Source organism: Diabrotica virgifera, chromosome 6 (genome assembly GCF_917563875.1).
Source record: "Diabrotica virgifera virgifera chromosome 6, PGI_DIABVI_V3a".
Taxonomy (NCBI): domain Eukaryota; kingdom Metazoa; phylum Arthropoda; class Insecta; order Coleoptera; family Chrysomelidae; genus Diabrotica; species Diabrotica virgifera.
Window position 1 is genome coordinate 223,478,189 of NC_065448.1, and position 24,259 is coordinate 223,502,447.

At 34.3% G+C, this 24,259-nt stretch overlaps 1 protein-coding gene across 1 annotated transcript in view; it reads left to right on the plus strand.

The window, feature by feature from the left end:
- LOC126886749 (pleiotrophin-like) overlaps positions 1–24,259 on the plus strand; it is a 379,849-nt gene that overhangs the window by 252,768 nt on the left and 102,822 nt on the right. The window contains exon 3 of the mRNA XM_050653766.1: positions 3,557–3,694. Within this exon, the coding sequence (XP_050509723.1) occupies positions 3,557–3,694 (138 nt within the window). The remainder of the gene's footprint in view (positions 1–3,556; positions 3,695–24,259) is intronic.

A 24,259-nucleotide genomic window follows, 5' to 3' on the forward strand; every position in this document is an offset into this window, starting at 1 on the left:
TATATTGTTCTTGTTGTATGGCTTTCGGAGGCAAAGATAACAGAGATTCCACATTTATTACTGGACACGATGTTACACCAAAACACATTTATAAATCGGTAGAAACTCATGAAAACTCCCATTATCATGAACTTGCGGCCAAGGCAGCTTTTCAATGCCTAAAAGGTCGTGATATTGAGAGTCTTCTAGCGGGGAACCAATCTAAACAACGAGAAAGAGAAGTTCACACAAGAAGATTAGTTGTTCAACGTTTGATTGAAAGTTTCATTTTAGGTTTTATTTCTGGGTAGACAAGGCATTGCTTACAGAGGAGACAAAGCAGAAGGGGCCTACTCACTTGACTCTGTAGAAAATCATGGCAATTTTCTCGAACTTGCCATGATGGTTGCAAACTATGACGTTATTTTACAAAACCATGTGAAACAGTGCATTGAGGAGAGTAAGAAACATAAGCAAAAAACAATTGAGAAAAGAAAACTTGTCGGAAAGTCAACCAAAAGACAGTACGGGCGAGGCTCTTTGATCACATTTTTGTCCAAATCGTTTATAAACAAGCTAATTAAAACGATTGCTACGATTGGACGTAATATCATATTGAAAGACCTCAAAGATAGTATTATTAACAGCGTGATGGTAGACTCTACCCAAGATGTGGCAGTGATGGACCAATTAGCTATATGCGTACGCTACGTTGTCCAAGGAAAGATTTATGAAAGACTACTAGAGATGACTGTTATTGATGACTCTAGTGGACAAGCATTGTACGAGCGAATAACATCGGAATTAGCAAAGTACGGAATTCAAGCATCAAATGTAGTTGCGTGTTGGCAACTGGCAACTGGCACATGGCAGTGTGGGAGAAAGAAACAAAAAAACAACATACCGCCCACGACAAACTTTATAGACTGCAAAAAATAGGAGCCACTAGGTGGTGGAGTAAACATAAGGCTCTGTCATCGATAATTGATGAAAGTGTTTTAAGGAGCGGGGAAATTGCCATGGACAAATTAACTAACGTCATTACCGTATCCAAAGAAATATCTGATGGTAATTTTGATTGCAAATCCAGATATATGGCCAGAAATTTGGCAAGTCAATGGGCGAAATTTGAAAACCTATTTATTTCATTCGTTTTACTAGATATGTTTCTTGTTATAACGCCTGTTTCGAAATATTTGCAAACTAAAACATTGGACTACGCTATTGCTTGGGATTTGGTTCAAACACTACTTAAACAGATCAATGAAAAAAGAAATGACAAATATTTTGAATTTTTGTACACGAAAACAAAAGAGTATGCGACTGCTGTTAACAGTAAATTGGAAGATAACAATATTGATTTGGAATTACAATTGGACTTTACGGAAAGAAGAATTTCAAAGAAAAAACGAATGCCTGGGGAACAATCAAGTGATGATGCTCCTGAAATATCAGCAGCTCAACATTTCAAGCATGTATTTTTCAATATGTTAGACTGTGCTAGAACAAGCATAGAAGAAAGATTTTGCCCAAACAGAGAAATTTTAGAGGACCTTTCTTGGTTAAATCCAAAAAAATTTAATGACATAATGACGATTAAAGACTTTCCGGCTGGAGTCCTCTCTTGTATCTCAAAACTTTGCAATGTTGAAAGAAGTATATTATTAATAGAACTTAAACAATTTGCAGATCAGTACAAAAGTTTCATAAAAGTTGTAAACACTCAAGATGAACAGATCCCAGACGAAGAATCAAACAAAGCAGAAGAAATTTTAAAAGACCGTGAACTCGATTCGGGACCTGAATCAGAACAAGAAAATTTTCGTGGTTTCTGCAATGACAGCAAAAAATGTTTCAAGTGTTTGTCATGTGCCTTCTCAGTTCTTTTTGAACTCTCTGGATCAGGATTGTTCACTAACTTATATGTAGTTTATAAATTTATCCTAACGATACCCTGTACACAGGTTACATGTGAACGGGTTTTTTCTAAGCTAAAAATAATAAAGAATCGTCTTAGGGCTAGTTTAGGCCAAGACCTTATGTCTAGCCTTATTTTTATGAACATAGAGAGACTTGTTTTCTGACATCGACAAAGAAGAAATCATTAATGTTGTGGCCAGTAGTAGTGACGAAATTAAAAGAAAACTGATGGGATAGCAGCGGTTCTCAACCTTTTTTACTCAGCGACGCACTAACTACTCCTTACAGATTCGTGACACCCTTATATGTACAAATTTTTGCTAGTGGTGTGCAAATTTTAAAAACAGTTAGAGAGGAAACAATAACGGATTGGCACTTTATTGATTGGTATAACGTGGTATATACCTAATAGTTAAAAAAAATGGTTGAATGCATGATTGGTATATTATAACAAGTAAAAAAATATAAATAAAAATCTCGTATTCGTAAATCTCGCGACACACATAATAGGTTCTTCCGGCACACCAGTGTGTCGCGACACGGTGGTTGAGAACCGCTGGGCTAGGCAATCGTTGATAAGGCTACTATCACTATGGTAGGATTGTCGTGTTTATACGGTTAACAATTTTTTTTTAACTTCTTTATGTAATAATTATTTATGTTATACTTATACTTCTATTACACTAGGCCATATTTTAGTATCAACGTACACTAGGGCGTTGCATTAAAGTTTTGTTTAATATAATGCAGCATTTTTTTGCCTTGAGTTTTTATCGACACTAGGCCATATTTTAGTATCAATGTACGCTAGAGTGTTGCAATAAAGTTTTGTTTAATGTAAAATGCAGCTTTTTTTTCATTGTGTTTTTATTGTCATGTTAGTAGTTGACCTTTCATTTAACTATCGTTCTGTTTTAGTCAACCATTCTTAAACAGTACTGCATTTAAAATTGATTTTTGAAGTAGTTACATTTATTAATAAATTAAAATTTGGTGCTGATGTAAAGGTAAAATATTTTAATCACTTTAGCCTCTGGATTGTTGATATACAATGTCAATGTCATTTAGAGGTACAGTATTACCTAACCAAATAGAATCGCTAAGATCTTCAAATTGCATTGTAAAATATTTAGCAATTATTCAATTTCAACCAAATTATTAAAAATTTAAAAGCATTTAAAACCACGTTAGCCGCATGCAGCAAACATAGGCTAACTATTGTTGCCGTGAGAGGACCCCATGGTCCTCGTTCTATTTCCGGGGGGGGGGGGGGCCTCAAATCACCATCTAGCCGAGGGCCTCCAATGGAGCCAGACCGGGCCTGATTTTAAATGAGTTAATTTTAAATTAAAACTGTGGCTATTTTCAACAAAAATAGTAAATTAAAAAACACATGGCTCACTGTCTCGAAGTGCAAATGTGTTTCTACTTAAATCCAAACAAACCCTAAATAATTCAGTGCCATATCGCGTACCACTAGATACAAATTGTCCAATCTAAGTAAATTTCCCGACCCGTCACTTAAGAAACTCGTGAAATATGTAAAATACCACATTCTGCTCTAAAAGCTTTTAAGAAAAACAGCTAAATGGCAATCGTATGTATGTATTTGTATAATCCTGTGTGTTCTATTTTTAAAAGTGAACCTTACTTTCAGAAGAATGCCGATACGGCAAGGGAGCATGGTCGGAATGTGATCCAAAAACGAATCAGCGATCTCGGACGTTGACACTGAAGAAGGGCAACCAGACGAGCTGCGAGCCCACCAAGACAATTCAGAAGAAGTGCAAAAAAGGTAACATGTCACTTTGTTTTTGCTTTTAACTTTTAACCGTATACAGTAGCTAGTAGTGCTTGCTTTCATGTATAATTTAGTAGTTGGCCTATATACAGGGTGTCTCATTAACAATTGTCCATATCGTAACTGGAGAAACCTTACCACAAAATACGAAGATTTAACCCAAAACACTTATATAAAATATTCCTCCTTACCGAGATACGAGTGTTTTATTACAAACATTCTAAAATGATTTTAGCCCATTGTTCAAGCACCTTTTAATATTTTTTTTTTCAAACTTGACACACAATTTACACATGTTGGGGTACTTTAACTAGTCTTAAAAGATAGTTTTCCGCTGTTACCAGAGGCGTGCTGTAGGGATATATACTTCATTTTCGCCACTTTTTCCCCCTCACAGTTTACGCCACTGTCGTAATAATCATTTCATCATGTTTTTTGATTCCTTGTTACTTTTTACAGTCGGAATGTAATAATAATTAATACATGTACTTGCGCTGGCCAATTTTTTGTATGACACGGTGACAGGAAAATATAGCGTGTTTTATATGTTCGTTCATGGGTATTCTTTCATTTTTCCTACTGTACGTAAATATCATCCTTTTCTCATTGCGATAAAGTAAGTAGTTTTCAAGTTATTTGCGTTTAAAGATAATGGACTTCATAAGACTGTGTACTTTAAACTACTAGGTCTGGATCCCGCGTATGAAAAAAAAGTTGATTAATAGCAAGCTGAAAATTTGTTAATAGCTTAAGGGTGTCTAGTCGCACAAACTTTGATATATGGGAACACTGGAACAGGGGCAATTTTAATTGTGGAACAGGTTAAAAATTTGGAACGGTCAGACCACGAAAACGGCACATGTATTTTTTCCGACAGAACAGACTTAAACTCTCCGAACAGAGATTAAACCCTCATGCAAAAATCAGACTGCTATTTATCACCAAATGGGCATCTTAATGAGTGGAACATGTAGAATAAGTCAAATGACAGGAATTATGACAAGTGATAAATTGCAGTCTGATTTTTGCATGAGAGTTTAATCTCTGTTCGGAGAGTTTAAGTCTATTCTGTCGGACAAAATAAATGTGCCGTTTTCGTGGTCTGACCGTTCCAAATTTTTAACCTGTTCCACAATTAAAACTGCCCCTGTTCCACTGTTCCCATATATCAAAGTTTTTCCTACTAGACACCCTTAAGCTATTAACAAATTTTCAGCTTGCTATTAATCAACTTTTTATTCATACGCGGGATCCAGACCTATACATTCAATAAGATTATGTGTTTAAAATACACATAATCTTATTGAATCCATTATATTAAAACACAAATAACTTAAAAACTACTTACTCTATCGCATTGAGACAACGGATGATATTTACGTAAAAAGTTACGAAGAATCAAAAAAACATGCTGAAATGATTATTACGACAGTGGCGTAGATTTTAAGGGTGAAAGGGGGCGAAAAGGAAGTATATATCCCTACAGCACGCCTCTGGTAACAGCGGAAAACTATCTTTTAAGACTAGTACTCAGTGGCGTAACAAACTCCGTCGGGGCCCCCCCGCAGAATTGAAAATAGGGCCCCTTTAAAAATTACTAAATGCGACATGTGTAACAAATACCTATATGTGTTACAGCCCAATAAATCAACGTAAAATATGGCGATACCGTTTAATTGTCAGTGTCACCACCGAAGTGTTCAATTTAAGACTTTTCGAGTTATTTATGAGTAAAAATGTTTATTGTTCAACAAAAAACCACGTTTTTAGGCGATTTTTCGCAAATAGTTCAAAGAGTAAATATTCGATCGAAAAGAATATTGTTAGCAAAAATGTATCAAGCTTATAAAAAAAATGAAACAAAAATAAAGTCTATCGACTCAGTAAAAGAAAACTTGTAGCTCATGAAAAGTTTTTCTTATTCTTCAAATTCCAAATCGAATATTTCAACGTGAAATAACCAAAAAATGAAATACTGTTCAGGGAAACTCATTAGACATTTTTAAAGTGCTTAAAAGAAGCTACAAAAGTTTCTAGCATCAAAACTAAACCATTAAGCTCAAAATACAGTTAATCCCATTTTTTTGGTAAACAATTGTGAAAATATCCCCCTATTTAGCACCCCAAATGAAACTAATCATTATCGCCTTACAAATTACCTAACTTTTTTATACGACCTGTAAGTTTCACCGGTTCAAAGTGCTTATTTTTAAAAGGGTTCTAGTTGAAGGGCTTGAATGAGTCACTAATCACGAGTATATGCAAATTTTAAACAGCGATGTCTTAACCAATTTTTGTCTTACAGAAAAACAAAATAAAGCCAAAATATTTATAAAAACAAGACCTACCTACATTTCTTTACTCTTTGAGATTTTTCGTATCACTAATACTTTTAAAGTTATTTTGAAAAAAAGGCATTTTTCCAAAATAAGAAAACTTTTCAAAAATAAGAAGAACTTCGAACCGGTCAAACTTACAGATCATATAAACAATAAATATTTAAAGTAAATGGTAAAGCGCTAATGATAAACTTTATTTGGGGTGCGAAATAGGGGCAGATTTTCACTATTTTTTTTTACCAAAAAAGGGGTCAACTTTATTTTGAGCGTAAATAGTTTTGATGCTAGAAACTTTTATAAAAAATAAATATAAAGCACATTTTGAAACATTTAAAAAAAGTTTTAAGAGTTTTTCCCGAAAATTGCTTCATTTTTTGGTTATTTCAGGATGAAATATTAGATTTGGAATTGGACAAATAAGAATAATTTTTCATGAGCTTCAACTGTGCTTTTACTCTGTCGATAGACTTAATGAAAAAGTACACCATTTTCTGTATCTTATAAGCTACATTTTTGCTACAAATATTTTTTCGATATCTAATATTTAATTCGATAAATACTTATTTTTGAGTTATTTGCGAAAAACCCATCTGGAAACGTTGTTTTTTTTAAAAAACATTTTCACTCGCAAATGACTTGAAAAGTATTAGCATAGATAAAGATACTCTATAGAAGAACAAAAGTTGCTTATAATTAGTCAATTTATACATTTCCGGACTTATTTTAAACATATGTTTTTCACCCAAAGGAGGGGTGTCACCCCCCGAAGTAAAAGCAACCAACGGCATAAATCCAACTTTGAAGTGGAGTGTAACTAGAACCTAAATCCAAATTGCCAAGCAATTACGTCCGTCGTGACGCTGATAATTTCACTCCAAAACTGTCATTTACTGAGCCATTGGTGTATTCATGCATTGTTTATGACGACTTACATTTTCCATCTTTATTGGTATAGAATAAAATAGAACAAAAATTACTAAATAATTACATTAGTATTATTCTATAAGATGAACAACTTTCTTCGTGCACTATCGACTATAAGCGAATATATCTACAATTTTATTAATTCGGATGGAAAACTTCATTTTCAATACTTCACTGCTTAAAAAACGTATGTATGCAAATGACGTAACAACAGATTTTTGCATACCTATATTAGACAACAAGATGGGGCCCTTGACATATTGGAGACCCCCGTTCGTGGAAGCTTCATGCTGCGGGGGTCTCTGTTACGCCTCTGGATAATTGTATTGAAATACTAAACGTAAGTAAAGATTAAAGAGAAAACTTATTTCTAGATTTAGAAATATTGTTCTAAAATTCGGCAAATTGCAATTCTCAAATCTTTCAATAGTCACGTACAAAGCATTATAGTTTATTGTCGTTACCATAAAATTTCGGTAGGCCGGAAGAGATTAAGTTTCTAGATATTATGAGATGATTCACTTGGCAAATACGTCGATTTAGAAATTTACGTTTTTAATTTTAAACACACAACGTAAACTAATATAACAATAACAGATTTTTACATAATATCAGATGACAAGATGGGGCCCCCAAGCGATTGGGCCCCCTCCCCGCAAGCTTCACGCTGCGGGGGCCTCTGTTATGCCCCTGCTAGTACTCTAGCATGTGTAAACTGTGTATCAAGTTTGAACAAGACATATTAAAAGGTACTTTAACCATGGGCTAAAATCATTTTAGAACATTTGTAATAAAACACTCTGTATCTCGGTAAGGAGGAATATTTTATTTAAGTGTTTTGGGTTAAATCTTCGTATTTTGTGTTAAGGTTTCTCCAGTTACGTTATGGACAATTGTTAATGAAACACCCTGTACTTTAATAAAACGTAATGCCGTCTCTAGGATAGGAAAAAACTGAAAAATAATTGGGGTTTGCTTAGTAAAAACTCTTTGTAATGCCATCCGTTTTCAAGATAAAGGGCGTTGAAGAAAAAAAATTACACATTTTACGATTTTGCCAAAACTACTGGCAACACTGTAATAAAATATTAAAATTTTAAACGAATATGTTTGGGAAATTCATCTCATGAATTTATTTTTATATATAACTCTCATAGAGGGCGCTAGTTACAAGGTTTGTACAAAGTATTATTCTACATAACTTTTTTAAGGGTAGAATTATTAATCAAAATTCCAAGTGAACTTAAACATCATACAATTTTACACCAAAAAGGTACTCTTGATAAAACTCGATACTGTGTACCGTTGTCATCAGAATATTTTGATTTGTAAATTATGAAGTAATAACCGGTAAAGGTATAAATTAGTGGTATAAAGTAGTGATCTATCACTTAGTTTTTTCATATTTTATAACATTTTCTCAATAAAAATTGAATAATATACCGCAAAATTAAATATTCTTCAAAAATTTTTTTCTGCTCCTTTGTAGTGCAGTCATCAGAAAGTAAAATATCACTGAACCTCTGAAAATCAAAGGAGCCGGTTCAACTTTGCTGAAAATGATCAATTTTGTGACCCTAAAAGATGCAAAAAAGCTTACCCACTCCTACCCCGAGTATCACCCTTAAACCCACGCCACGAATTTGTACGCCATAGAAAAAATTACAATAAATTACAATAAGGTATGGTTGAATACACCAATATATCAATTATTTTACAAATAAAGACAGAGATGGAGTCTTAAAAGTATTAAATTGGAAAACCAAGACGAAGGACGGAAAGGAATGGAAGCTGATTCTGAACAGGCCAAGACCCACCAAGGATGGTAGAGCCAATGATGATGATGATTGAGCACACAGATAATCATCAGAGGCATTTCAGAAAAAATGAAGATATCCCAGAATGTCGTAGATATGACTGAAAATTAACAATACAAATAACACACGTTGTACAAGGGGGGACAAACAGATTAAAATAATTGAACGGGACTACAACATTGTTCGGCATTTAGCTAGAATGTACCACTAATCAATAATTTCCTACAGAAAATAATAATTTGTTGGTTTACTACGTCCCTGTATCATCAGCGACCATATTGAAGTCACGGCGGCAACTTATTTATGCCATTTTTTATTGATTAAAAGTGGATGCACTTGCCTCATTTTATATTCTCGGTGGTTTACAATTTAATTTTTCACCTGTTGACTAATTTACCTTTGAGTTATATTTCTAATAATAGACGGATAGGCAGCGCTGAAAAATCTCTTTGAATTTACTAAAGCTAGATTTTTCGCAGTTGATTACTGTGAGTGTCTAGAGAATCATACTGCGGTCGGTCAAGAGAAACGTAGAACAGGGGTTACTGAGAGGGTATCAAAGTTGCTAAGGTAATTAAATCCATTTACTAAGGCTGAAAATCAGTACACACATTCTAAATTAAATATAAATAAAAGTTATTATAGTCGGTCAGCTGTATGACGGGACAGAGCCGGTCGGTCGGCCCCAATAGTCGATTGAGGAAATGAAGCATTTTGGCTGGCAATTTTTTCGTCCAGCATGGATTTACTTGAAATTTTCACAGAAGGTAGGGAATAGTCCAAGGATCATTTTCTATATCACGCCGCTATCATACGCTAAAACCTTGGGGTGGTTGCCACCCCATCTCGGGGGTGGGAATTTTTTATTACATTTTAACCATGTAGTTCGATGGAAAAAGTGATTATAAGAAAAAAATGTTTTTTACATTTTCTTCGTAAAACTAATATTTTTCGAGTTATTCGCGCTTGAAAATAACAGTGTTATTTTGTTGAAAATTTTTTAGAGGGTTTTTTGAGAATACCTCAAAAAATATGCATTTAATAAAAAAAAACTGTAGATATCGAAATTGTATTTATTAGTAACACAAACAAAATTATTTTCCAATAATATCTTTAAGACCAATACAAACCGAGATACGGCATGTTAAAGGTTAGCTTTTTTCGTCAAATGCATAGTTTGAAATATTCAAAACCAAATAATGGGAAAAATTTGCATTTTTCGAGGAAAACTTAAATAATCTTTTTTGAAGTCTACAATTAGACCTTTCAAAAAAAATAATAGAAAGTTTTTAGCATGAAAATTAAGCGACTTATAATCAAAAAAATGTCGGTACCTGCTTTTCTCTACGAAGAAATCAGTGAAAACAACCCCCTAACTATCTTCCTAATTCAAAATTAGTTTTCACCTTTCTGTAGTTCCTTTTATATTTATATTATCAATACACTCAAGGAGTTTGACCTACATATTTAAAATGACTAATTTTGGAAAAATTGGAGTTTAAAGAAAAATTGATTTTTTGCAATTTGATATTTTTCAACTTTTCTGAATACTGAAAATACTGAAGATACGAAAAAAATTATAAACTACTAAATTGTAGTTTTTTTTAATGAATAAAATTACTCTGTGCATAGATGTTCATTACAGTAAATAGTTAGCCAGATATAGCTGTTTAAAACCTCTATTTACCAGCAAACACCGCCTCATTCGAGTCCTTTAAACCCGCCCCAATTAAAAACTAAGGGATCTTACGGAATTTAATTTACACATTCTTATAGGTCTTTAGGCAAGCCGCACATCAACGAAACATGAAACGTAAAACATGAAACCTGAAACGTAAAACACGTTTCTTGAAAATAAAACACGGCTAAACAAATCTTGAAGTCCGCCTACCAATAAAACGAGTGTGATTCATGCTCATAAAACATTTTTATTTTCGGAGAGTTTCATAAATGGCCGGACGTTTATTTATTTAGCAGTGTTTTATTTCCATAAAACGTGATTTACGTTTCATGTTTCTTTGATGTGCTGCTTTAATGCCTGCCTTAAAAATCCTACAAAATCATTTTTGAAGAAACTTTTTATCGCCAGAAATATATAGAATATTTTTCGATGTATTCTCAAAAAACCCTCTAAAAGTCGATTTTTTCGTCGAAAAACTGTTATATTCAAGCGCGAATAACTCGAAAAATATTAGATTTACGAAGAAAAACCTTTTTTTCTTAGAATCACTTTTTCCATCGAATTACATGGTTAAAATATTCCTACCCCTAGAGATGGGGTGGCAACCACCCCCAAGGTTTTGGCGTATGATAGCGGCATGATATAGAAAATGATCCTTGGACTATTCCCTACCTTCTGTAAAGCCTATTCTGTGAAGCCTATTTGGCTTCTTGCGAGCCAAAATGCTTCATTTCCTCAATCGACTATTGGGGCTAACCGACCAGCTCTGTCCCGTCATACAGCTGACCGACTATAATAACTTTTATTTATATTTAATTTAGAATGTGTGTACTGATTTTCAGCCTTAGTAAATGGATTTAATTATCTTCGTAGGAAATCAACTTTGATACCCTCTCAGTAACCCCTGTTCTACGTTTCGCTTGACCGACCGCAGTATGTTTCTCTACACACTCACAGTAATCAACTGTGAAAAATCTAGCTTTGGTAAATTCAAAGAGATTTTTCAGCGCTGCCTCTTGGTCTATAATTTTCTTTCAGTTTATTTACAAATTTACATAACATAGTTTGGTACTTTCATTCCATTCTTCGGGCAATTCTACCTCACAACAGTTTTCGAGTTTTCCGAACTTGTTTTAGTATTCTGGCTCGAATTCCATCTGCCCCTGGAGATTTGTTGCTTTCCATCTGCGATATCGCAATTTTAATTTCAAAAATGTCTAAATCTGGCAGTATTTCAAACATGACGTTTTTAATTATTCTATTTAAATATTCTTCTACGTCAATGTTAACATTTAATACGTAAAAAATGCGCGATTTAAGTCGTGCCTAAAGAAAACCCCGCTGTCTGGAAATTGGAATGAATTTTAAATTTAATTTAGTTCGTTTCTATCATCTCTTTGCATTCTTATTTGTTGGTGAACGTTATATTTTTGGGGTCTTTTGTCTCATTTTATACGCGAATCAAAAATTAGCGTTTTGAAAAGAGATATACAAACTAGCTTTGGCACAACGGTACATTTATGTTTAAAAGTCCCTAAATAAGAGTTACATTACATCACAGAACGTTTTCGGATTAAAAAATCCATCATCAGTGTTTAAAAAAGCCCTAGAATAAATATAACCTAATTAAGTGAAAACAGTGTGAAAAAGTGAGAAAACAGTGATTTAAAATGTTGACTAAGGTTAAAAAATGCAAGAGGTCATATTTACAATATTGTGCTTGCCTTCTTCTTCTTCTCCTCATGTAGACATGACACTGTCTGTTTTTCAATGTGCCTCCAGTAAGTTGTCGTTCCATCTTTTTCGTGGTCTTCCCACTGATCGTCTTCCTATTGAGGAACCGTCTCTCGCCGTCCTTACTACTCTATTTGTTATCATTCGGCTTATGTGGTCGTTCCATTCTACTCTTCTGTTTTTCACCCAGTTATTAATGTTGCCCACCTTACATCTCCGTCTTATATCTGTACTTCTAGCTCTATCCCACAGTGTTTTACCATCGATTTTTCGCAGTGTTTTCATCTCTGCTGTTTCTAGCATTCTTTTTGTTCTTTCTGTATCAGGTCGTGTTTCTGCCGCGTATGTCATTATTGGTCTGATAGCCGTTTTGTAAATTCTGCGTTTCACTTCTTTTCCGATGTTTTTATTTCTCCATATTGTTTCATTCAGGCAACCTGCAGCTCTGTTTGCTTTATTCACCTGATCTTCCACTTCTGTTTCGAGCTTTTCGTAACTAGATAGTGTGATGCCTAATAGATATTTAAACTCCATGACTTGTTCTATTATTTGACCCTCCAGCTCTAATTACACCTTATTAGATCTGCTGTTATAACCATGCATTTAGATTTTTTTGGGGAAATTAACATGTTAAATTTTCTCGCGGTTATATTAAATTCGTGCAGCATACGTTGTAAATCATCTTCATTTTGAGAGATTAGTATTGCGTCGTCTGCATAGCAGATTATTTTAAGTTGTTTTTCTTCCATTTGGTATCCTTTTTTTTTGTTCTTACTTTTTTATTATTTCGTCCATGATCAGGTTGAACAATAGAGGACTCTATCTCCCTGTCTTATCCCATTGCCAGCTTCAATTGGGGTCAGTTAAGTTCTTCATCTACTTTTACTTTTATCGTGTGTGTGTTTTAATTATTCCTAGAGGTACCTCTCCTGCGTACAATAAATGGATAACGACCTTTAATTAGACCCTGTCAAATGACTTCTTAAGGTCCACGAAACAGAAGTATGCCGGTTTGTTGTATTCTAACGATTTTTCTTGTATCTGCCTCATTATAAATATAGCGTCGGTGCATGATCTTCCCGACCTAAAACCTTGTTGTTCTTCTACTAATGTTATAATTTCATTCAGTTTGTTGTCACTTTGGTTGTTAATTTTAGTGTTGTGTTTAATAAATTAATTCCTCTGTAATTCTCCGGGTCCGATTTTTCTCCCTTTTTGAAGAGAGGTATTAGGATGCTTGCTCTCTATTCTTGTGGTATTCTGTTTTGTTATATTATTTATTTTTTGGTTTTTCTATTTTCTATAATAGTTGTTTGGTCAGATATTGTCCTTGTTCCTTGTCCGTGCTTGCTTGAGCCGGCAAAATAACGTAAAAGATGAAAAACATAATACATTGCGAAACAAAAAGAGATGAAACTAGTGGAGGTGAAAATTATCGTTATAAACGTATAAATAATTAACATTACATTACATAGTTTCCCACCTTTAGACGTCTATAACACTTTAAGTAGACACAAGACATTATAAAAACATTCCCTACCATTTAGCCTGATACTGACATGACAGAACGAAAGTTAAGAGTTACCAACTGACAAATGATAGAACCAACAAAATAAAATAGAGAATTAAGAAATTAATAAAATCCATAGAAAGGAATAAAATAATTATTTAATGACGCTTATAACGTTACAAATTAAACTTTAAAAATCAATGAATCAAATATATTTTTTTATAATTTACGAAAAGTTAAAAAATCATATTCTTCTTTCTAACTCACAGGATAGTCCTCGTACGTTGAATATAAATTTGTTTTTTCGAAATCTCTAAACTAACCTTTGTATGTATTCCTGCCGCATACGAGTGGAAGCGTTGTTTTACCCATTGTATAGTTTGACTAATGTTCCTTCCTTGACAGCCTCGACGAGATTCACTCATGTATCACTTTGTTGCCTTTGTTCAGTTGCCTTTGTTCAGGTGCTCTACCTTTTACGTGATGATTATTAACGGTGAAAACATAGCTATTCTTGAGTAGATGTATGCAAGTTAACTGGATTAAACACTAATTTTGAAGCAGTAGGTACATAAAATTCCTATTTGTCATCACTGCCAATATCTCTCTCTCTCTCTCTCTCACTCTCTCTCTCTCTCTCTCTCTCTCTCTCTCTCTCTCTCTCTCTCTCTCTCTCTCTCTCTCTCTCTCTCTCTCTCTCTCTCTCTCTCTCTCTCTCTCTCTCTCTCTCTCTCTCTCTCTCTCCATTTTCAACATATTATTTAAATAATTCCTATCTTTTCTAGATTGCTAGAATTCCTAAGCTAATCCTGAATAATAGCTTTTAGTGCTTACCTAATTTCATCCCTACCCTAGTACAGACTTTTGTTGAGACATTTGTGAACTAAAAATGAACATTCGACCTCTCTTGTGTTGGCAGCCGAAGGCTAAAGACCTATCTTGATTGCTGTCCGTCGAACGCAACACATCTCTCTCAATATGCGAACATTTCTCTGCGTTCAACTATATCTTAACAAACGAGTTTTTTCTGTCTGTGCAATAGTATAAAACGCTAATCCGATATAGACGACCAACCGTGTGTGAAACCGGCATATGTGCCATTGATCGATGCATGAGTGGTGAAACAGTGACTTGGGTAAGATTTTTTATAAACTTAATTAGATATTGTCTGTATAACATATTTCGTCATATTTCCCCTTGAACCAAAAACCTAAAACATACAGTCCACACAACTCGATACATACCTTTACTGTAGAGCAACCATTTCACTTTAATTCTATTCAAACTTGTTTTTTTTTACTTCTTTTACTCCAATGTTTTAGCAGTGTCCTCCAATATATTCCAAAAGATTGGCTAGTTTCTGAATTTATTACGCTACCAAAGAAACAGGGAGCGAAAAAGTGCGGAGAATATAGACTAATAAGTCTTATGAGCTAATAAGAAGTCTATGAGCTATGAATTAAAACTTTTTCTTAAAAAATACATCGCAGAATATAGACCAGTAAGGATCTGTGAAAAAACGTCTATTTTTGGATGTGAGAGGTGGCATTCGGATTTTTGCAGATAAAGTTAGGTGACATCTTCAGTAATAATAATTGACTTATGCTCCTTCTCAAATATGCCCGGAACATTACCCTCCCTTATTACCAGAATTTAATTTTTTTCATTTTTTTAAGTTCTATGTGATTAAGACATAAGATTCATCGTAATTTTAACCCACCACCCCCTTCTCCCTGCCCCCACCATCAAAAACTTTATTTTTCGATTTTATTTTTTTTTTGTGGGATGCAATCAATTTTACAATTTCAAAAAATTCACAAGCATAGTTAAGGCTTTTATAAAACACGTCTATTTTTTATAGACCTGTAGGTTGAGTGTACATAACCTCAAAAAAATTTTAAATTTTTTTTTTTGGAGAAAAGTATACAACTTTTTTTTGGGGATAGCTGCAGATCTAATTTTTTCTTAGTCTTGTGTATTTTATCAAACACTATATTTCTAATTTTTTTCAGATTTTTTCTGTAACGCTGGTCACCTTTAAAAATCCAAAAAACTGTTTTTTAAGGGGGTTTTGGGGGGTTTGAACGTGTTTTTCTGATTTTTAAATATTCTAAGGGACTCACTTACTCCAAGTTACATATAACCTATAAAATCAAAATTAATTTGATATATTATGAAGTCTATAAAATAGGGAAAATATCCCAAAACCCCCCAAAAAACAATTTTTCGGATTTTTGAAGGTGGGGAGCCTTACATAAAAATCCGAAAAAAATTAAAAATATAGTGTTTGATAAAACACACAAAATTAAGAAAAAATTAGACCTGTAGCTATTCCTCAAAAAAAGTTATACGCTTTTTTGAAAAAAAAATTGTTTTTTTAATTTTTTAAAAAAATAGGCATGTTTTATAAAATCCTCAGCAATGTTTGTGAATTTTTTGAAATTTTAAAATTGATTGCATCCCACCAAAAAAAAATAAAAACGAAAAATGAAGTTTTTGATGGTGGGGAAGGGGGAAGGGGGTGGTGGGTTAAAATTACGCTGAATTTTATGTGTTAATCACATAGAACTTAAAAAAATTAAAAAAAATTAATTCTGTTAGTAAGGGAGGGTAACTGGGTAACTTTTAATTTATTTATCCCGTCCAGAAGTGGAAAGTTTGATGCGCCACTGTCGACGCATGTGCCACTGAACGTGACAGCACAGTGTTCAAACGTTTTCTTTTAGGTTCTACTATTTAAGTTATAGGGTCCCATCGTGCCTAAAATGATTAAGAAATTTCACCTATAGCGGCTCTTAGTCTAATATTATTTAACCTATATTCAGAGGAAATATTTAGTGAAGTCTTGCAAATTGCTAACATGGAATACTCATAAATGGAAAACGCCTAAGGCTACGGCTCCACGGGCTGGAAATTGACGCTAGCAGTAGCCGCAAAACGAACTTAAGGTTCCGCAGAACGGAATAGGAATAGCCGAACTGTACCGACTACAGGACTTGTGCGTAGTCGGTTCAGTTCGGCTATTCCCATTCCGTTCCGCGGAACCTTAAGTTCATTTTGCGGCTACTGCTAGCGTCAATTTCCAGCCCGTGGAGCCGTAGCCTAACGCCACCGTTATTTTTGCAGACAGTTTGAACAGTTACAGCAACTAATAAACAAAGTAAATGAAGTAGTGAAAGATTTGGACTATAAGTAAACATATCAAAACTAAATTTATGGTCATGAGTATACCTATCTTAGAACAACAGTAAACGAACAATGGGATCCAGTGGCGCATCCAGGGAGGGGTTTTGGGGGTTAAAACCCCTCCCAGGGCATAAAAAAAATATAAAGAATAGAAGGAAAATGTAACTTGTCATTCAGAAACAACACAAAAAAATTCGGTGCCTAAGCGAAGCTAGGACAAATAATCCCGGACAAAAAATCTCCACAAATTATCTCTGGACAAAATATCCCCACAAAAAAATCCCGGACAAAAATCCCCAAGAAATATTTGCTGCCGAATAGTTCTCTAAAATTTTTCCCGTTAATACAATCGACTCAAATGATTTTCAGCCTCAGTGCATAAGAGTTATAGCAATCGCCATGAAACCGCTTTTCGGCACGAAAATAATGATTAGTAGTTAATATTAAGCATGAATTTTAATTTCGATTACTAAATTTCGAATTTCAATTCCATGCCGAAAACTTCAAATTTTACATGACAAAAGAGTGTGAGTTTTTTTCAAAAATCGTGGAAGAATATGGGGGATGCGCTAAGACTGTGGGAACCATGTTGTAATTATTCGCTTAAATCTTTTACTCACTCTGCTTTTAATAACTATAAAACTATGTTCAAAACATTGTCTATTCGTGATGAGAACTGCTGGTCCTGAAAACGATAATCTTGATTGTAATGCACAAAAACCTGTTACTTTTTGCAAATTTAACGTCAAAAATATTTCGTTATTATCATCATCAATGGCGTTGTAACTCTTCGAGTATCCTAGCGAGTTGTTTACTATTGCCTTCCATGTGTCGGTCCTGTGCCACTATTTCCCATTGTCTCACTCGCATTTCTCCAGATCTTCTCGACTGCATCTTTCCACCTTTTTATAGGCCGTCCTACAGACTTTCTCCCACCTGGCCTCTCCCCGAGCAGCTATGTCTGGTTTGATTTTTGGATAAATTTTTCGCATGGCATATTCTAAGGCCAGGTTAAACAACAATGTGGACAACGGATCTCCCTATCTCAGTCCAGAATTTACGCAGAAAGCATTTGATATTTCCCCACCTCTTCTAACTTGTGCAAAGAAGTTACTTTAGACATTTGCGTTACCGCAGTTAGTTTCTTGGCTACGCCCAGCTTGACCATTGTATTCCATAGTGACCATAGTGTACATAGTGTAGGATAATTAATTGACTCATACGCCTGTTTGAAATCTATAAAGATCTGATGCACGTCTTGAGTATACTCCCATTCCTTTCAAGCATTTGTCTAATAGTAAATATTTGATCAACAATCGATCTTCCGGGCCTGAAATCACACTGGTAGTCACCAACTATTTCTTCGGCGTATGGTAGTAATATTTTTAGTAATACATAACGAAAAACATTTAGTCAGTTTCAATTCACTGCAAGCAACATTTCAGAAACATGTTTCAAAAGCTTTCAAAAGCTATGTCAAAAACTTGTGTTCTGCGTTTTCATAACAAAGCTAAACATTCTTAATAGCGCAAAAATTTTTCATGGATGCACACAGATAACAGGTAATGTTTTGAACTTAGTTATTCAAGTGAGCAAAAGATTAAGCGAATAATTAAAACATGATTCACACAGCTTTAGCTCATTCCCCATATCTTCCACGATTTTTGAAAAAACTCACACTCGTTTGTCATGTAAAATTTGAAGTTTTCGGCATGTAATTGGAATTCGAAATTTGGTAATCGAGATTAAAATAATTCATGCTTAATCTTAATTACTTTTAATCATTATTGTTGTGCCGAAAAGCGGTTTCATGGCCATTGCTATAACTCTTATGCACTGAGGCTGAAAAACATTTGAGTCAATTGCGTTCACGGGAAAACTTTTAGAGAACTATTCGGTAGCAAATATTCCATGGGGATATTTTGTCGAAAAAAATTTGTGGGGATTATTTCTCCGGGATTTTTTTGTGGTGATGTTTTGCCCGGGGATTTTTTGTCCGGGGATTTTTTGTCTGGGGATTTTTTGTCCAGGGATAATTTGTGAGGATTTTTTGTCAGGGATTATTTGTCCGAACCCCGGCCAAGCCAACCCCCCTAGAGGAAAATTCTGGGTGCGCCACTGATGGGATCACTCACAAAAAGTAAAATGTAGAATAGGGAAGGTTAGAAGTGGATTCAACAACATGGCCAAACTCTTTAAAAGCCACAACCTTAATCTGGAGATAAGAGTAAGGCTCCTACGATGTTATATCTTCTCAATATTATACTACGGAGTTGAATCCTGGACACTCACTGAAGCGATGGAGAGAAAAAACTTGAAGCCTTCGAGATGTGTCTATCCAGGCGATTCCTAAGGATATCATGGACGGACAAGATAACCAACGAGACTGTATTACGAAGAATGGGGAAAGAAAGAAAGGTGATCTCTACGATTAAAAGGAGAAACTTAGAATGTCTCGGACACATAATGAGAAACGGCACTAAATACAGATTACTGAAGGTAATCCTTCAAGGCAAAGTATTCGGAAAACGAGGAATTGGGAGAAGAAGAATATCATGGTTAAAGGACCACACAGGAAATGATTCTCCACAACTACTATGCAGATGAGTCCATTAGTAAAACTTGACAATGGGTCAGTGGTAAATAGCCACTCCACTAAGTTGTTAGGTGTTTACCTGGACTCTAATTTGTCTTGGAGCTCTCACGTTGATTATGTAGTGGGAAGATTGTCTGTGCACTGTTATGTTCTATGGCAACTTAGGAATTTTGTCTCCCTAGATATCTTAAAACTTTACTATTTTGCTCATGTACAGTCAATTTTGCAATATTGCTTAGTTTGTTGGGGAAACTGCTCGCAAATTAATGAGGTGCTTGTTCTTCAAAAAAAAATTATTCGTACCATGACGTTTGGAAGGCGCTTGGATTCCTGTAGACAAGTTTTTAAACAATTAAATATCTTTACTGTAATTTCGCTGTATATTTTCAGTTGTGTTGTTTATGTAAAGTCACATAGATGCAATTTTATTTGCAGAAATGATGTTTCCTTAACCTTCGGATGACCAAGCGGGGGAAATTGTGACCCCAGCGTATGTTTTTCTTTAATAAATTCAAAAGTATTTTCAATTTTTAACTCATTATTTTTTTATTTGACTTTAATATCATTCTAGATATCGTCATATTTTGAAATAAAACAAATTCCCTATATTTTACGAATAAAAATATATTCTGAAGTTGATGTTTAGTAAAATACCCTCTATTATGTGTAATTCCAAGTAGTTTTACGCTAATGACGTCGACTTTGCAAAGTAACAAGACACTTACTCAACATACACACTACACATGACACTAATACTCATGTTGTGACTGGCTGAATGACATAAAGTCCTTGCCATAAAAAAAATTAAAAAAAAATAAAAAAAAACTTTATTTTTTGTTAATTGTCATTTTTGACATTTTTGACCTGGGGTCATTTTCCCCCCTTGGTCATCCGTTTAACAAAAAAAGGTTGGTCATCGGAAGGTTAATGAGTGGCTACAATTTTCGTTACAGAAATGATTTGGTGACCCCTGTTCGCCACGGGCAGATTGCAATTGCGCGCAGCGGTCAGGGTTCTCAACAGGGTGTCTAAGTTTTATTTACTTCTTATTCGTTTTGAACGGAAATTTTGCTAATTTTAAAAAATTAATTAATTAAAAAATTAATATATTATATATATTATATATTATACAGTACAATTTTCAAAGGAGGAAGACCTAACCCTTCGGTCCAAACCTAACTTTCGGGTATTAGAGTGTAGAGTACCCCAGGAGGTATTTGACCGCTGCGCGCAATCACAATATACCGTTCGCCACTTGACCGTTGTGGGCAAGGGTCCTTACCTTAGAGTATGGAAAATTTTTTACCCTCTAAAAATTTTCCATGCTCTAAGGTCCTTACCCAACATGCGTTCGTTTGTATAATAAATTACCTAACTACGTTAAAGAGTCAAATATTTATGTATTTAAGAGAACAGTTAAGGACTTACTTCTGGTAATACTGGTAAACACTTTCTATTCGTTAGAGGAATACTTGCAGGCATCTTTTTAACAATTTGTATGCTTTTGTGTATATTTTATACGTTTTTATGTACTTATAGTTTTTACTGATCATAGATTGTATTTGACGCATTTCAATACTTGTAAAAGTCAGATGAAATAAAGAATATTGATTGATTGATTAATTGACAACTACTAATCTATTTAAAGCATCAGTTAATAAAATAATTATAGCCAGAATGATCGCCAATATTCGAAACGAATAGGCGCCAAAAGTAGAAGAAGCCCTCTAATATATTGAATATTTTTATATACAAACATCCGATTGAAATCCACTACTTTATTTTCAATCCCCAAGATGCGCTGTAAATATTTTAAGAGCATCCCTTATTTTATTCCACCAGTCTACCGCTAGATATGACGAATTTATTATAAAATATATAAAGATGCTTTTAGCAATGCTCCGTACTTCCTACTTACCTTTTTTAGAGAAAATCTTGTAGTAGCGGTTTATCTTTTGAATTGGGAATTAGATTTACATTAAAACGCAAATGCACTTTGCATGTTATCGATCGAAACTTTTGAGAAACTGGAAAGTTATAAAATCCCTGAGTAATATGAATTTAATGAGTCAGAAAGTTGGGAATGGGGATGGGTTGCAGGGATCAGCACTAGGTCTGAATTATAATATTTCAATTTCAACTACTTATATCCAAGATGTAGCTAGAAGAACTTGGAACTTGGAACTTCCCTAATTGGGTCTTTCTTTTATGTAATTGGATTCAAACTTTCTACTTTCATTTTGAGTACAAAGGTGTAGTAAAATAGGTCCCTTAATCTCTTTTGTAGATGAGGAATATAGTTAGAGCTAAATTCACGGTTTTTTTTAACATAGCTGTAGACTATGTTCTCTTCAAACTAGGCTCCGACACAAGAGGGATACAATGGACGTTAACCACACGCCTAAGCCACATAGAATACGCCGACGATATCTGCCGCTTAACACAAAGGTTGCAAGATGTGACTGACCAATTATTGTAAACAATGTCTAATCTTCGGGGCTCAGTGGAGGATGTTCTTCAGTTTATTGAAACACCAATAGCACTTAGAGAATTTATTTATAGCTGCAGACACTAGGGTAGTTACCCCTAGAGAACATTGAGTACTGATATGGCTTGTACGCGATTTAGTTGAAGACTCTATAATACTACATGTTGAATGTATGAAGGAATGAAGTTAAAGGCACATCTTGCCTGGTTGAATTGATTCTTGAGAATGATTCTAAAATTTATTATTTCTTATTGGCAACATGAATTGGGTCATAGCCCACACGACAAAAAGAACAAACGTTTTTAATTAGTCAGCTAAAATTATGTCCATTGCCAAAATATTGTTTATAAATTGCAACCATTAAACAAATGAAATATCCCGCACATGTTTAAATATTGGAACAAATTGGTTCGTGTAATGTACGGGGTGATAAAAATATACTGTTCAATATCGGATATTAATTCTGAATATTTGGTATTGGACACATATTTCTGAAGCCAATAAAACAGATTTGAAAATCAATATTAATAAAACCAAATCCATGACAATAAATGCAAGACTATTTGCTATTAACATGCAGATTTTTTTTATTTGTAATTAACGTGTCTCGACAGCTACTGGTCATTGACACGGGAACAGTTTACATATTATAGATACAAATTATACATACAGTATACATACATTATAAATACAAATATACATTTGGTACGATCAGTTCTTATTAGTGAAGCCAAACAATAAAACTTATAGATTAAACACTATGCACTGATTAGATTAGTTGGAATAAACGTGTTTCTTTTATTAATTTTAGAACACAGTCAAAACCGTTTGGAATACTGAGGATGTCTTTTAGATTCCCGTTTAACTTGAATTTGTTTCTAGAGAAATCATACTGACAGCAGTCCATTATTACATGTTTAATGGAAAGGAGAGTATTGCAGAAATAGCATACTGGAGAGTTTTCTGACGCCATAAGGTATCCGTGTGTGAGACGTGTATGCCCTATTCGTAGTCAGCGAATAACCGATTTTTCTTTCCTGTTCATGGATGACATATTGAGCCGAGATAAGTTAGGTTGAATTTCGTGCAGCTTAGTTTTTGTTCTATTCCATTGGTCTGCCCATGAGCTGAGAATTTTTTGTTTAAACAATATTTTAAGGTCCGTGTAGGTTTGGACCTGTTTGAAGGCTGTGTCAGAAGAACATGCTGCTTTAGCGGCCTGGTCTGCTTTTTGCTTTTTCGTTTCCCAATATACCAACATGGGATGGAGTCCAGATCATTATTGGTATATAGTTGGTTGCAGATGTTGTGTATTTCCTGGACTAATGGGTTTTTTGTGAAGATGCATCTTATGGAATGAATCGAGGAGAGGGAATCTGTATATATGGCGATTTTCTTGCTTTCATTTGAAATTTGAAGTAAGGTGAAGTGAAGTCTTTAGTGCCTGAAGTAGTCCATACAATTCTGCGGTATAAACACTACAGCCTCTAGGTAGTCGCACAGAGCTTATTGTCGTCGTCATTGTGGACACAGCGCAGCCACAACAGTCTTCATTCTTGGACGCATCGGTGTATAATAATTCATCAAATTGTATTGAATTGAGGATGTTTTGAAAGGATTTTCTGAGGAGTGAGTTTGGGGCTTCTGTGTTATCGAATCAACATGCAGATTTAAAATGTGGAAAATGTTACGTATCTTGGAAGTGTCATAACAGAAAGCGGAGGTACAAAAGACGATATTCGTATGAGGATCCGAAAAGTTCAACATTCATTCAAGCTCAACTTTGTTTTGAGGTACGGCCACTATACTACAAAAACCAAGATCCGAATGTTACAGTCAATTGCCATACAGGGTAGCGATAAAGTATGGAAACACGGTAATTTCTCGGAAACCGGTAAAACAATTTTTATAGATTTTGGTGAGTGAGGGTCTTCTAATGCGGCCGATATTACAGTGGTAATTGCATTGTTGTCAAATCTTCCGTTTCCTGGAAATCTAATGAACTTTCTTATTTCAAATGGAACATCCTGTATATGTTTTGAGTTTTGAAATCCTTAAGAAACACTAATTATTTTCCATGTTATATTCTCTATACCTAAATGCCATAATTTCGGAGTTATTGCTACATTTATTAAAAAAAAATTAAATAAATTCTAAAAACAAATTTCTTCGACCCGGGTAGATATTACTTTAGGTTCTTTGGATCATTGACAACAAAAAAGGTCGTTTGTAATTTTCCTCTAAAAATAATCGTTTCCGAGTTATAAACAATTTAAAACTGAAA